A 15,563-nucleotide genomic window follows, 5' to 3' on the forward strand; every position below is an offset into this window, starting at 1 on the left:
AGTTTGTTATGTTTGTTGAATGTTATCGCTGCAAGATCAGATTGAATATATTTTTTTGAGACCAGATTAAATAGAAGAGGTGACCTAAAAATTCAAAAACCGTTTAGAGCTATTTGGTTTAGCTTTAAACTCTTGGCGCACCAAAAAAGGTATTTTGTCCACCTTCGGGTATAACGAACTTTGTGCGAAATTTGGTATTTTCTCATTTGCCCCCCTATAGAACATTTAGGGACTCAATAACGTTTCAAACAGAAAACAAATCGCTGCAAGCAATTACAAGTTATCCACTGTGTAACGTTATTTTGACCGAATTAATTCAATATTTTTTTGTTGCTTAGTATTCAGTGTACAATTATAATTAATTCTTCTGCTTCCCTTAATTTAAATTTTCTCCTTCTGTTTTGTAACTTAATGTTTTTCACTCTGAACCCAAAATTTAAGCAAAAACTTTTTTTTTTGGCGTGCTTGGGGAGTAATAAACAAACAGGTAACGCGTCAATTATAATCTCAATAATTACTATTCTTGGTTAATAGTCCTGATCTTTGGTTTTGATCAATATTCCATTGAGATACTTTTGGTACCGGTAAACATTTCAGTGAAAAAAATAGAGCAAAACTTTGTAGAGCAATTGCCATACGGATAATAAAGTTTTGCTTCAATGGATATTGAATGATTGTATTTTAAGATTAAAAACTTCACTTTCAACTTGAATAAATAGAAGAAAAAATGTTGGTACCGGTAAACTATTTTAAACATGAAATACTTATGACTTTTGTTGATGTTATAACTTGAAATATTTTATTCTGTAAATTATCGTTGGATCTTCTGCTCGCACTCTTTTGGTACTAATGGCAGAATTTTATTTTTGAACATTATATGGAAGAACTGGATGTCCCATATAATTTTAAGAGTTTTTAAAAATGTTTTAATTTTTCAAAACCAGTGTTGCATCAAATTGGCACAAGTCAAACATAATATTCAAATTTTTCTTGATTTTACTACTTCACTAGCAAAAATATTGGCTATTTGAGTTCCATTTTTAGGGGTCTAAACCTGTGCTTGGACATTAAGCAACGATTTGAAAAAATCCGAGCTTCAGTACTAACAGACGGGCGGTCGTAGCAATAAATACTGTCCCCACATCTTGTTCGTTTTTGTGATTATACCACCCAGACGACACTTAAACCCCATTTATCTTCTAATCAATCAAGTCCGCGATGCCATCCGTGCACTAAGGCCGAAATTCGCCTGCTTTCAATTCAGAGAAATGTACAGCGATCCTGAATTGACCTGCTAGCGATTCGGACCCTTATTGCCGAGCCAGCCTTATCGCTGGGAGATCGCTATCCAATTAAATCTGACAATGGGTTTACTTCAGTGACACAAGTTTTAGAGCGCATTCGAACTCCGGAGAATGGAAGTGGACTGATAAATGTTTAGCGGACAAAGACGTGGTTATTTCAGATGTGGATAACGATTTTTAATCGGGTTCTGGTTGTAGTACTACCAGAAACGAGAGCTGAATTGATAATTCTCTAATGAGGGGAGTTTGCGGGAGATGTTGGAGCTGTTGCGTCTGGGCCAGAGGTTAATGAAGTTGTTTCTGTTGTTTTCAGAGTTTACAAAGTGCAGCCAGGAGGGCAGGAACGAGTTGTGCGAACTGCAAAACGACGACAACGACGCTCTGGCGACGGAATCAAAATGGGGAACCAGTGTGCAATGCCTGCGGACTTTACTACAAACTACACAATGTAAGTGGTTTCTCTGTATGGATCTAGTGTGTTGTTAAAAATGGTCTATTTAACCATGGCGGTTTTACTGATCGTTGTGTTGATTGCTCTTTCAACTCCTTGCCAGCTCATTTCGTCGCAACTATTTTAAAATTTAATTTTGACGTTTTTTCACTTACTTTTGGGTTTATTTTAAGAGTCATTAATTAATAATATTTTCAAAATGTCTTCAAAATCTTCCAGTTTTAGCCAAGTTACTCTTTCTTCTAAATGCTCAATTTTCTATAGTTTCACTTTACAAAATGCTGACAAACTTACGGTATTTTCCGTGAAAAGTTATGAAATGAATTTCGAATTCTTCTTCGCTTTGCAAAAAGGTTTGAAATCCCTTTCCAGCATCGAATTTGGAACAAAAATCAAATAATTTTCTTTCAAAAAACGAACGGAATAAGCGAAAGTTTATAACAGATTATTTAGAAATTTCGTCACCACCATTCCTCTGAAGACTGCAGAGTTTGTTCAAAAAATGTGGTTTTTAGTTTTGACTGATTTTTTTTGATTTACTTTCTACAAAAAAACGCTGTATTTTGTAGAGTTTCACTTTAAAATACTGACGATCTGGAGGTCCTTTACGCGAAAAATGACAAGGTAAATTTATAGGTTCGCAAAAATTTGACTAAAACTTTTTTCAGAATGGAATTCGAAACGAAAATGAAAATAAATTCCTCCCGTTTTTCCCCGAAAACCATTAAGGTTTTCTCCAAAACCGATCACGAAAATAAAAGTTGTGCAAAATAAAATTTCGCCTCGAATATGGCACAAAAACCAAATAATTTTTTTAGTTTTTTACCTAAAGTATTTAAGATTATCTTGAAAAAACGACAAAAGAGCAAAAGTTTACAAAAAATTATCTGTAAAATTCGTTGCCCTCATCGCTCTGAAGATTTTTAAAGCTCTTTGAAATTTTCAGGTTATTCTAGTTTTGAAAAAGTTTCTATTAAGCAATTCCTTCTACGCAAAAATCGCATTATTTTGTATTTAAAATACCGACGACCTTCAGTTATTTTCTGTGAAAAACTATAAGTTAAACACTCGCCTCTTTAACCGCTTTGCAAACATTTTTGGAAAACTTTTTGCAGCTTTGAATTATGGGCCAAGCCCTAATAATGAATTCTGGGTCTTTTTTTTCACCGAACTGAAAAAGCGAAAGTTTATAATCATTTATTTGGAAAACTTTTGGAAACTGGGGTGTCTTCACTTTTAGGTCAATATTTCGAAACAACACTGTCTCTAAACAGAAAACCGCGTTTTTCCTAACGTTTTACTGTAAAATACTGGCAAACTGAATCTTTTATGAAAAAAAAATTAAGAGAGATTTTACAAGAAAACTCGTCGACTTTCTATGAACTCAGTTCTGTTGCTAGGAAAATATAGATTACTTTTTTCAGTTGTTTCAACAAAGTAGTAAAATATTTTTAGATGTGAAAATTCGAGTCTCGTAAAGCTTCAACAAATCATTTATAACTAATTAACCGATGAGTTATAACTCGAGAACTCAAAGAGCGGCAACAACTCAATAGCGCAACTCAGCACACTGTTACCCAAGTCTAGCACCAGTTTCTGAGAAATCACTAAAATCGTTTAATAGATCTGAAAAGTTACCAGAGAATATACAATTGAAGTACACAGAAAAGACGGAATAAAAATTTTACACAGAAAAAACGGGGTTCATTCACACTCTTTCGAGAATGAAAAAAGATCGTCGAGTTTTGATTTTTAAGTTGTTTGATGGTTCAATCTCTAGAATTTAATTAAGCATTTTACTTTTATTTTATTTCATTTCTATCACACTTTTGCATTCCCAATAGAACCTTGCAGTCTTGTTTTTGATTAATATCACATTATTATAGCCACAGGGTGTTGGGAAAAATGTACGCAGTCCGTGTTGGACGTTATACAACGTGATGACATTTGATCTCCACACAGAGGAGACGTGGTTTGCATTGTTTTATTTTACGTTTCCTCATTTATTGTGTCTTTGACTATGTAGTTTTCCTTTTTAGAGACACTGGTATGTCTGCAATGATAAAAATAGAATTGAAAAAATCCCTCATTTAATAATAATTGTTTCCATTTTTCACATTTTTCGAACAAATATGAGACAGGAAGTAATTCACTACAAATTCGTTAGAAAAACATGATTTTCTTACAAATTAAACAGTAGAACCAAGAGACCAACAGGTGCGATGGCCGCTTAAGATCGTTCTAAAAGCAAAGCATTTAGTGCAAGAGTAAACTCACTTCAGATCAGATTGTGTTTAGGTAAACTGTTCCAATACGCATAATGCTAAATATGTCCGTTTTATGGTCGTTTCTAAAAAGCTGTTTGTTTCATTTCAATCCAAAACAAAATTTGGAATATTTTCATATTATGTGGCGTTGCCAATAGAATATTAATTTATTTAAAATATTCTTTTAATGATACGTTTTTGTTAATGATCATTAAAATGTATTTAGCTTAAGAACTTATAGTGCGTGGTTTCTTTAAAAGCACACTTTTATCAACTTTCCTAAAGTGGACAAGGTGGCCAAGCTCAGAATGTTGAAATGTACGAAGTATCACATTATTTGTTATTTTTCGGATTCAAAAAGATCCATCACTAAACTACTTACGTTCGATTCTACTCATTATTAATTCTGTGTGGCTGTTCGTCTGCAATAATTTCAGGTCTTATGATCAATTAATGCAGTGAGTTCGTATTTTTGAAAATAGAGTTTTACAATTTCTAAATTCAGTAATTGGTTCTTGAGCTTTTACTCATAAATGTGCGTTAAATTGTGTTAATCTTAAATAATATATAAATATTTCTCATACTCTTTAGGATTTTTCCTAAAAGTGGATTTATTTTCGGAATTGCGCGACTTGAAATTTATCTTCTACTTGTTCTACTTGACACCTATATTTCTTTTATTTAAATCTAATTGACGATCCATTTAACGCTACTGAACGCAAATGAGTTCAACTTATTCATCATCAGCAGCWTCCAATATTATGGTTCAATAAAGTGCGTTTTGCGAAAWGAGCATTTTTCATTTTTAAGGCATTTGTGATCTRAAAYCCATTTGTTGAACAGTGGCAGTMCTGTGTCTTTTTACCTTTGTGAAATAACTGATCACATAACTGATTAGAAACAGACAYASATTATAAATCGATTTGCCTCTAGAGAAAGCATATGGGCGTCCTCTTTCAGTATTCGATTGATTTTCCTCACATTACTGGAAATATGTAATACTAAAAACCGGGATTGTTGTTCGGCTAACAACTTTGGCATACAACCGACGAAAATACATCTTTGCCGTTTTCCATAAGTTAATATATATAATAACCGTTAAAGTTGGAAGCTGTTCTCTTCTTAATTTACAGTTCGTGTCAATTTGCTGCGTTTCGAACATATATAAAAATTGCACCGTTCCTTGAAATCGTTCAGAGTCAGATTATTTTATTTCTAAAATAGAAGCAGTGCATTTTACCAGAATTCACTGAGTTCGTCCAGATTAATCACGACTATTTGCAAGTCTATTGAGTCTAAATGGATAATTAACTTTTGACCATTTTAGTTTAAAAAAAGAGTTAAAGTGCAGTTGGTGTCACGCACAGAGAATAATTGCTCTTCTGAGATTCCACAACACCTCTGCACAAATTCCGCGACATCCTGAATTGGATCATGTCTGTACATGCCGCCAAATTGAATTAGTAGTACTTTCATTATGCGACATCAACTAATTACATATGCAGTGCAGTAAAGAGCTGCGGTCAGTGGACCTATGCAATTCTTCATAAACTGTTCGTTTTAATGTTGCCGACATTTTTACCATGTCACGTACTTTACTTCTCGCTATTGTTGCACTGTTGACGTAGGCTGCAGTCGGTGCATTTTTGCAAGTTGCACAAAATTATCCCGCACCAGTAATAAAGACCCTTAAAATTAATTCGATCTACACGCGATTATATTRTACGAGTAGTTTGTTAGCCACGAAATGTCGACATTTTWATAATAAATYGTAAACTACGTCAAAAGTGAATTTTTAGTRTGCATGTATTTTGATTAAGTCTCGAATAAATCGCCCAATGATRTACTGCTGAAAACCCAATAGATTTCTGTTTACTTTCATAACSTGTRCTTACTGTGTWTKTACTTTATKWTTWTTMCAAAATTTTTTAATTCCAACTTATTTTATATCAATCTTTTTGGYTTTTGAGCTTCCAAAAGCTCTATCAACTCACTTAGTTTTAAATAATACASMCKSACAAATAATTTWGTACTTGCAACTCGTAAATAATATTTTTGTTTAAGATTTTCCAATTTAAAATAGTTTTTCCATATSTACCTGTTTATGTCGACGGTCATGCTCTAAATTCCTTAAACTGTYGGTACTRCAGAAGAGAAAAAAATGGTTCTCGTAAAAACCTCATATCCATATTAAAGAAGCACATGCTTCAAAGACGAAGTTGTATATTTTTCGCATCCTTTAAGCCTATGCAAATAAAGCTTTGTCCGTGGCTATCAGACCGCATTAAAAATCCGAATAAAGAGACAGTTGTTCGTATTTAAGAGTTTTCGAGTGAGCCTTTTCAGAGTCCCACATGGGTTGAACATAGCGCAGGCAACCGTTGCGTTATTAGCGGATTATTTAATTGGGCAACACCAAATTAAGGACGTTTCAACACCATRCCTTATTAAAGAATGCAAATTACATAAACGCATTTTTTCCAAAATCTCTTAACGTAAAACGACGTAAAGGCTTTAGGCCWTTACGTCGAAATTCCTTTCAATAGTTRTCYTATTGTCTAATAGAAAAAACGCCATACTGTCTAATAGAAACGTGCAAGGTTATTCTGCAGCATWTTTCAATTATGACTATTCGAACGAACTTCATTTTYGATAGAATCATATTTCTTTTTTCCAAAATAACACATCATGTCTCACATCTGAAATAGTATAATAGATATACAAACAAATTATTAGGCGTTGAAAACTCAGTTAATTTTCAGGAGTTGGCGCAGTGATGCCGAAATGGTTTGGTGCGCCAACTCAACGCRTCGGCACAGTAACTCACTGGTGYAGTTCCGTTTCAGTCTCCCATTTGATTAAACGTTACTCGTAAAAAATTTGGTRACCTTTTTTTKTGAGGTTTTAAAATTCCAGTCCAGRGCCTCGTAAAGCTTTAATCCGCCCCTTTATAAGAATAAGGTTTATAGGTGAAGGTTCACAAATTSATTCAAATCACATTAAATCCTGAACTTTGCGCGCTTCTTATATGTTGAATTGAAAATAWACGCTTTTATGCAAMTGCAGACTCTTCAATAAMAAATACCATATGCCAAAGTAAAGCCAGTAGAAACTTGAATAATTGACATTCTGTAGAAGACGTTTTTTTTTTAAATGAAATTTTGTCGTAAAGTGGCTCCTAAATATCTGATATTCAAATTTCGTGTGACTTTTTGTGACGAATCCATCGGAATTTACTCACGCAAATTATTATAACTGAATCGAATTACCAATTCTCTATCCAATAATATAAAAACGAACTCTGTGACTGAAATGGTTCTTAAGGAACGCCAAAAAAGGCGTCGTCATGTTTCAGTCGATTTTGCAATAAAAAAAAACTGACAAAACTAAAACTCTTGACTTTTATTGATGAAAAACATAAAGCTGGAACGCGTATTTGCATATCTGAAACGGTTCTTTGCAGACAAGCTTCAGATGAGCTTGATGTAAATATGCAAAGCCGGCCAAAAATATTATCAAAGTTTAAAAATTTCTTGTGAAGGAATAAATGGTTTAATCGGCGTCAAATCCACACTATCAATAACTGATGCTGATGAATTTCCATATCTGAAGCGGTTCTTTAGCGAAAAACTTCAGATTAGCTTGATACAAAAATACAAACCCCCAAAAAATTCCCAAATTGTAAAAATCAACTACCAAAGAACAAATATCTCAATGGATATCAAATCCACGCTACGACTTAGTTGATGAATATGGGACTAAAAGTTATACATGTACATGGAAAACCAGGGGCAAAGTAATTGTTTACCGAAAGCTTACCGAAATCTGCGTAGTGCCACCTGAAAAGAAAGAAGAAAAGGTGTTTAGTACAGCAGGAAATATGTCCAAAGACAAACTTATTTGAAATTAGCAAAGCAAAGAAAGAGAAATATACAGAATCCATAAAACTTCAGTTGCTTGACGGAAAACTAAACTCAGTTCAAGCGCTAAAAGATTTATAGATAAGAGATCACTATTACCACCTTTCTACCAGCTGGGGCCCCATCCTTCATTTTCTACCCATTAATGCTCTAGGAGTTCACTACACTTTCACAAACAGACTACTGCACTTGCCATAAGGTCCACCATGATTCTATATTTCCCGTTTAAGAACGACATTAAGACAAATTGTCGTAAATTTAGTCGTTGTTGTAAATTTAGAATTAAAAATGCCCTTTAGAAGTTCCGATTTCAAGAATTATTCCGCCACAAGCGCAATTCAAAGTGCGACGCAGCGAGGCGCAATGAGATAACTCACCGACTCACAAAGAAACAGCACCTGAAAAGCGCAACTCAAACCCAGTTTTACCCAGGCCTACATATTATGTAATGATAATGTGAATACACTAGTGTATGGTGATTCGCCAGATAAGGTTTTGAAAATTCTTGATTCTTTTCTTAAGTGAAAAATATTTTTGAAATTCGTTATTCTCCTTAAACATATATTATTCTCAAGCATCTCAAGACGATATTAGAACTTATCTCAAGTGACCTCGATGAATTGATATATTTTAGATACACTTAGAGAATTGAATGTTGTAAGAAATTCTTCAATTTAGAGATGCGAAGAGTTATAACTCACTTGCGCTCAGAGCGCCAACAACTCAACACACTGTTACACATGCCTAGCTTAAGGCGCGCGTTTCAGATCTTCTTCTTCTTCATATTATCATCCTTGTTATTTATTCACTGATTTGCGTTTAATTCATTCGGAAAAACTCATAGGTTTGAAAGGGAAGGAAACATAGAATTGGAAAACGGAATTTCATGCCTTAATTCAAGAACTGAATACTGAAAACGTTGATTCAAATAATTCGAAAATTATTCTTCGTTGATCTCTTATTTTTAAACAGTTTGCAGATTCTTTGATTTCAACAGTTTGCACTTATCGTTGAGACAAGTCATACAAATGCATTCTGTTATTTTACAATTACAAAACTAATTAATTGGGACAACTTTGGTGTAATTGCGACAAATTGGCAGAAGGCAAGATCTCCTTCAGTAGTGGAGTGAAACGACGTGGCGATATCTCCACATCTAAAATGAAGCTTATTACTGCTTCTCGTAACAAATTGTTATTGTTGTTGGGTAACGACGTTGTTTGAAATGGGCGTGGGCTCTTGCTGCATGATATACTGGGCAGAGAGTGGCTCGAGGCCTCGATATGTCCATCCGACCATCGTCCAGATGCCATAGCATTAGAGTTACAAGAGGAAATGCATTCGAACAATCGTCAAATAGCATTTACTATTTTTACTTGATGTTTAATTAGGAAGGTATTTGAGCCACAGCATGCACTAAGTCTGCTAATTTCGTCATAATATTCTCCACGCAACGGTCATAATTCACCTCGACTTGGACCCCACCGAACTGCCCAGCTAATAAAATGCACATAAAGCGCACAAAGAACAATAAAATGATAATTAAATAATTCAAGCACATAACTACTCGCCAAAGGAATCCTCGGATCCCATATTCGACCCTCAAGAACGTCGAAAACGTGCTTGGAAAAACTCGCGCGATTCAGACTGATTTACTGATCGAGATGTTGCGGTTTTTTTTGTCGCTCCGACGCATTTCAGAACTCGAGTTTCTTGTACTGATGTGCCTCATGTTATACACGATACTTTAGCTGCAAATGGACACGTATAAAAATTTTTGAATTTAATCAACAGGCTCTGAGATGGTTAGGAGGATGATTTTGTGTGGCTCGAAGCTATTTACTTGTAAATGCAAGGACTACTGAGCTGAATGACGAAAAATGAGTTTCTTCATCTAAATTCCATCAGCTGGGTCAAAAATAGGTTTCTTTAACATTTATCTTACTTTGAAAGTTCATCAAATGCGCTTAGTGCATACTGTGTCAGTTTAATAAATGTATTTTGTCTCATTAAACAACGAGTCGGTGGACTTCGTCACGGGTTTTAAATTCAGTAGAAAATGGCGAATCCGAAAATGTATCCTGCCTATTTGGTTTGGAAGAACGTGAGTGTAAGAAATCATACACAGTCGTTTTGGACACGTTTTCACTAAGCACATGTATACTACAGATTTTCTCACTCCAAGCATCAAATTTCAATTGTTTTGGAAATACAGCATTCAAAGCAGCAGGTTAACTCACAAGATCTTAACATCAACCAAACTATTTTTTTAATATTACTCTAATTTGAAGACTTGTGGAAGCAGACTGGTTAATGAGGCAGCCGGTGATTGATTATCATTCTTCATTTGTCTCATGAAAGCAATAAACGGCCAATTTGTCAATCTTGATTTCAAAACATTATATCGCTTGACGAAGCATTTATGTAACATTTTATATAACATTCCTAACTTTAAAAACTATTTGATGACTATCTCCCTTTAGACTTTAAAGACTTGGAAATGAAGACTTTCTCTTTATGTACAGATTGTTTCACATTTTTCTTTTGAAAAGGTTATTAGGGAAGTACGAGGCAAATGTCCATGTCTTATTTGTTCAAGATATCACTAGTTGAAGATTTAATACTCATTTCATTTTTAGTCATTATTTTCAAATGAAACAGTGTTCTACTCGAAGACCTTGCCACAAAGAAACAACCATTCAAAATAAAAAAAATGCCCAAAACTCCTAAGTGAAACATTTAGTTTTGCCTACATTAGAAGATATAATGGCTTCGTTCTCCTGCCATTTAAATCTAATATGCTAACTCTTCCTGGTAGTCTGCACGGACTTCCCTTTGACTAAGCTTTATTTCGATGAAAACGTTGCCTGAATTGGAAAACCAGACCTAAATGTAAAATAACAACTCCTTCAAGTGCAACCTTTGAAATTTATCGACTACTGCTGAAGCATCCGAATAAATAACTGGACAAGAAACTGAAGCTATTGAATGGGTGTATATTTATGAAGTACGAAGACCATGTATAACTCGTTGAATGGGCATTCATGGTAGGTACATGAAAGTATAAAGCGGGAATTGGAAAATGCTGACATGTTTTACTAGAATTCCGTGTGTTTATCAGTGGTGTTCGAGGAGAAGGTTTTTTTTGAAGGAAATACGCAGAAAATTGATGTGCTCTATTATCTGCCAATATTAGAAACTTAAATAGTTTTCGTAAATCAATTCACTTAAATAAGAAAAACACATTCAACTGTATCAATAGCGCTTGTTGTATCCGGGAACAACACCCGTAGGGCTCTTGTCATCCAAGGGGATGCACTTTTGTACCGGTAGCTATTCAAAGACGGCGGGTGACTAAATTACAGAGCAGATCGTTCCTTTTCCTACACCGCCCTTTCTCATTGCCCAGATTGGCCCTACAGATTACGACAATTACCGTATAATGTTTGTTGTACGGGCTTTTAAGGACATGGGTGGAAAATAACAGCTTTTGTTGTTCAAAGTATCGTTTTACTTGCTTTTGAGCACATTATTCGACTCGATTGCTTTCACAATGTTTCTTTTTAGAACTCTGTGAGATGGAATGGATATATAAAATCCAAGGAAGTGAGTGTGCAATAGGAAAATGACAAAGCGCTGAGGCTTTAATTGCTTCTTCAAGCACAGTTGTTTGGAGTCCATACATAGAATATCATTAAACAAAAACTCTTGGAAAACGGTCTTGGACCAGCAATCCGATGCGCCGGAAACGTTTTTCTAATCATGAGTGTTAGAGAGTGGTCTTATCCGGACAAATCCTGAGCGATAAAATAAAGGCAATGGTTCGGAACTTTTCTCATCAATGCCCGTAGTAAGTGAGCCCGGAAACGGCAAACAGCCCGGACAAATTCAGCATTATTCCGGTCAGTTGCGATGGAACGCCTTTCCGAGATTGCCGGATCGCGATAAGTAATTCTTCTTCGATTCTTTCTTTGATCGTTCTGCCAACTCGGTGTTTTATAAATAGGGCTTAGCTGCGAATTTGGCCGAGGTCTTAACCGATTAATCTTTATTTATGTGGACGCTTTCTATGGATTTCGGGCATTAAGGGGGCGCAACAATGTACAATATGCATTTGGCATTCAAATGTAGGTGTAAGTTTAGTTGAATATCGCACAAATGTGCCAAGTTTGTCGGGCAAAGACTGCGAACGTTTTGCAGTTTTAATTTGCAACGATTTTCCTTATATTTTTGCAAATATAAATAGGCAAGTATAATTTCTTTTCCGCAGCAGAACTAATCTGCAATCAAATTGGAAGCAGAAATTTTAAAAAACATTGCAAGCGAAATATATAGATTTTCATATTTTAGTGTGGGTCTTCAACAAAACTCTTTTTGTTTGCTAAAAATGAACGAAGAAACCGAGTGATTCAATTTTTAATTTTTCAAAAAGTCTCCAAAACAGTTAGGTTTTCGGAAACTTTCTTGGGCCATAAAGAAAATGATTATCGACCAATTAGTGCATGTTCGAAGTCGACATCTGTTACAGTTTCTCAGAAATCGGCTAATTACCAAACCGCGTTTTTTCTAGCAAGAGAATGAAATGCCCGACTTGACTTTGGGAATCATAAAAACCACCGATTTTAAAGATGCTCGTCCTGTTCATAACTGAATAAATTCTCTGTCGATCAATGTAGGCGCTAAAATTGTATAATTACCTTGTAGCTAAAAAATATAATGTATAACATGAGCGTGTCTTTGTTACTTCCTGGATAAAGTTTTGCAAAAGAAAAAAAATTTGGGGAAACATTAACTGATGTTTTAACTATGGACACACCAAATATCCGCAGTTCCAATGTTCCCAGCAAATTCCACCCGGTGGATTTGAATATAAGCAACGGAAAAGAAAACATTTTGTGAGACAAACAACCAATTTACCATAATTTCATTGAGTCTATGTAGCAAACAAACATCAGTGTCAGTGCACCCTTTATAACGAGCCTAACAAATGTGATCTTCTACCTGAGATAAAGCGTCTCAATTTTTTTCGCCCACTGAAATTCGTCTTAAGGTTGATGGTAATCAGTAGTTTCATAATTTCCTTCATTCACAATTTGTACAAGCCCGTACATGGTTTGGGAAACCTGCCGTCATTGTTAAAAGTAATTGTTTGCTACGCAAATTGGTAGAATTGTCTCAACAGGTGGTTTTCAACGGTGAAACAACAAAGCCAAAATGAAAATTAGTCCAACAGAGGCACCAGTTCCACGCAGGAAAAGAATGGTTCGACATCGAGCGATCGTAAACAATCAGGAACCCGGGCCGTGAAAAGAAACTTATCATAAAATGATTATTAATACTCTAAAGTAGCAGGTTTCCTGCCGGGCTCACCTATAAGAAATCTTGCTATCTGTCAACCCGAAGAACTACCGAAACGATCAAGTGTATAATTTAATGGTTGTCAAGATTTATGCGGGAGTGGTACGCTGAGTACCCATTTTCGAATAATGGGTGTATGATTATTTTGGTTCGGTTTCATGCCATGGCAAATTACCAGATAAAAGCTGACTGATTGGGAAAACGGTCTGCCCTAGTAGCAGCAGACCTGGAAATAACGGTACTCAAGTAGAAACCGCTAATAAAAATATGTAAAATGTAGAAGAATTTACGTGGTGACTCAACTTTTAGCTAATTAAGTGGACCACGTTTCAAAATCAGTTCAACTATACAGAGTTAAGAGTAAATAAATTTACGATTATTCCAAAAAAACACCATATGATTACAGTATTAAATTCTCTAACTGAAACAGAAATAATCTTGAGTAAGGTATAACCCAAAAACTGATTTCCTTTCGCTGTAATGTGGAAAAATGTTTCTTTATTTTTCACATATAAGGTATACGCCTAATAAACAATCACTTTTTGTGCCATTCTGTATAGGTAGTCGATTTAATCTGAGTTACAGTCCCGATGAAGGGGCCACCCTATATATACCAAGTGCCCTAGAGGAAAATATACATTCATGAGTCATCAGCTCGCATTTGCTCTCTACTCAATATTTTGCGTGATTGGGATTCAAATGTTGACTCCTTCGAAGCTTGACATTGATGCATTTTTGGCAAATAAGTTCTCCTGATTCCGACAAAAATTAATCTCATCTTGGTATATAATTTTTTCGGTCAAATAAAAATTGTGTTTTTTGTTTCAGGTAAACCGACCGCTCACCATGAAAAAGGAGGGCATCCAGACCAGAAATCGAAAGTTATCCTCGAAGAGTAAAAAGAAAAAGTCTGGAGCTTCCTGTTTGTCGTTAGGCGGAATGATGGGTGACATGATGAAGCCATTGGACTCTAAAGGTGAGTTTCCTCCCGATTAGTTAAGAGATTCTTCCTTCCGCTCGAGATTTTATCGATCATGAAACTAATTTATTTTTTGATTTCCAGGCGGATTTGGGCAGTTTAACTCGATGGGTGGCGGTCATCCACATTTGAATGCCGCCCTTCATCCCCATCACGCCATGAGCCATTGGTATCAAAACAGCACTCATCCTCACGGCTTTGTAAGTGGCCCTCCGCCACCAGCGCCACCTCCAACCGCCTCCTACCACCATCACATGAGTTCCTTGAGTGCAGCGGGACTAGGACTCACGTCGAACGGCATGGTAGGTCATGGATTTCATTCTTGGTCTTCGGATTATTAAACTTGTGAGGTTCGTCTTAATAAAACATTACTAATACGTTTTCCATTGACCGCGCGGATTTCCAGATTTAACACTCCCGAACTGTTTTTTTTTTGTATTGAAGAATTTTTTTATGTGTACTTTACTCTAGTAATTGGTACGAAGTAACGGTTTTTCATGATATCTACGCAAAGTCTACGACGTAAAGTCCAGCTTCGAGAAGGTGGATCAATAGAGTCATTTTTTCTTTCATTTCTTCCGGGTTGAATTTATTTCTCAGTCACGAAATTTGTCATCGGATGTAACAAGATTGGAAAAATGTTGCTGTTTTTCTTTATTTTAACCAGACTGTGTTAAGTTAAAAGTAGTAGAGTAGCCGGAACAATCGATGCTGCCTGCAATTGACTTGGAATATGTCCAAAATGTTAATTCCATGTTGCATGCAAAATCGTTGATCAATCGCAAATGTGATTGAACAGTGAAGCATTGAATTTAAATAAAAGATTGTTCATTGAAATCGTCGTTTTCAAAACTCCAATAGATTGTTTGACAGGAAGAAACAGACATTTTTTCTGAAAATCTACTGAAGCTTACCTCAGTTTCATTAGTGTTTTGGGCATTATTTGTTCAATGTTGGTTTAAAAATCATTATACACAGTTTTACAAACAAACCAACCCTGGTAAGGGTACTAATATCTCGAGTTACAACATAATCGACATTCTATTATATGTATATATCTATATTACGAATTATTTAATCGAGTAACAAAGTCAATTTAGAATTTCTTTGCAAATGTGCAGGGGAGGGGGACTTTCGAAATATTTTCAGCGGTACTCTATGGATGATTTTTTTGAACTAAATTAATGTGCTAAGACTATTATGGAAAATATTATTTATCTTTTTACAGCGGGTTAATACAACGGCCATGAAAGCTTTGGAACCTTGACATAAACATATCCATGA

The 15,563-nt window shown here is 35.3% G+C and overlaps 1 protein-coding gene across 1 annotated transcript; it reads left to right on the forward strand.

The window, feature by feature from the left end:
• Nucleotides 1-1,617: 1,617 nt before the first annotated feature.
• LOC125504410 (GATA-binding factor C-like) lies at nucleotides 1,618-15,563 on the forward strand (the record flags this gene model as incomplete). Its single annotated transcript, XM_048666309.1, is given in 3 exon segments — nucleotides 1,618-1,752; nucleotides 14,129-14,276; nucleotides 14,364-15,563. Coding segments are annotated over 3 exon segments (540 nt in total), but the record flags the coding sequence as incomplete, so codon positions are not given.

Source organism: Dendroctonus ponderosae, unplaced genomic scaffold, assembly GCF_020466585.1.
Source record: "Dendroctonus ponderosae isolate FM_Combo_2020 unplaced genomic scaffold, Dpon_F_20191213v2 Dpon_F_20191213_475, whole genome shotgun sequence".
Lineage (NCBI taxonomy): Eukaryota > Metazoa > Arthropoda > Insecta > Coleoptera > Curculionidae > Dendroctonus > Dendroctonus ponderosae.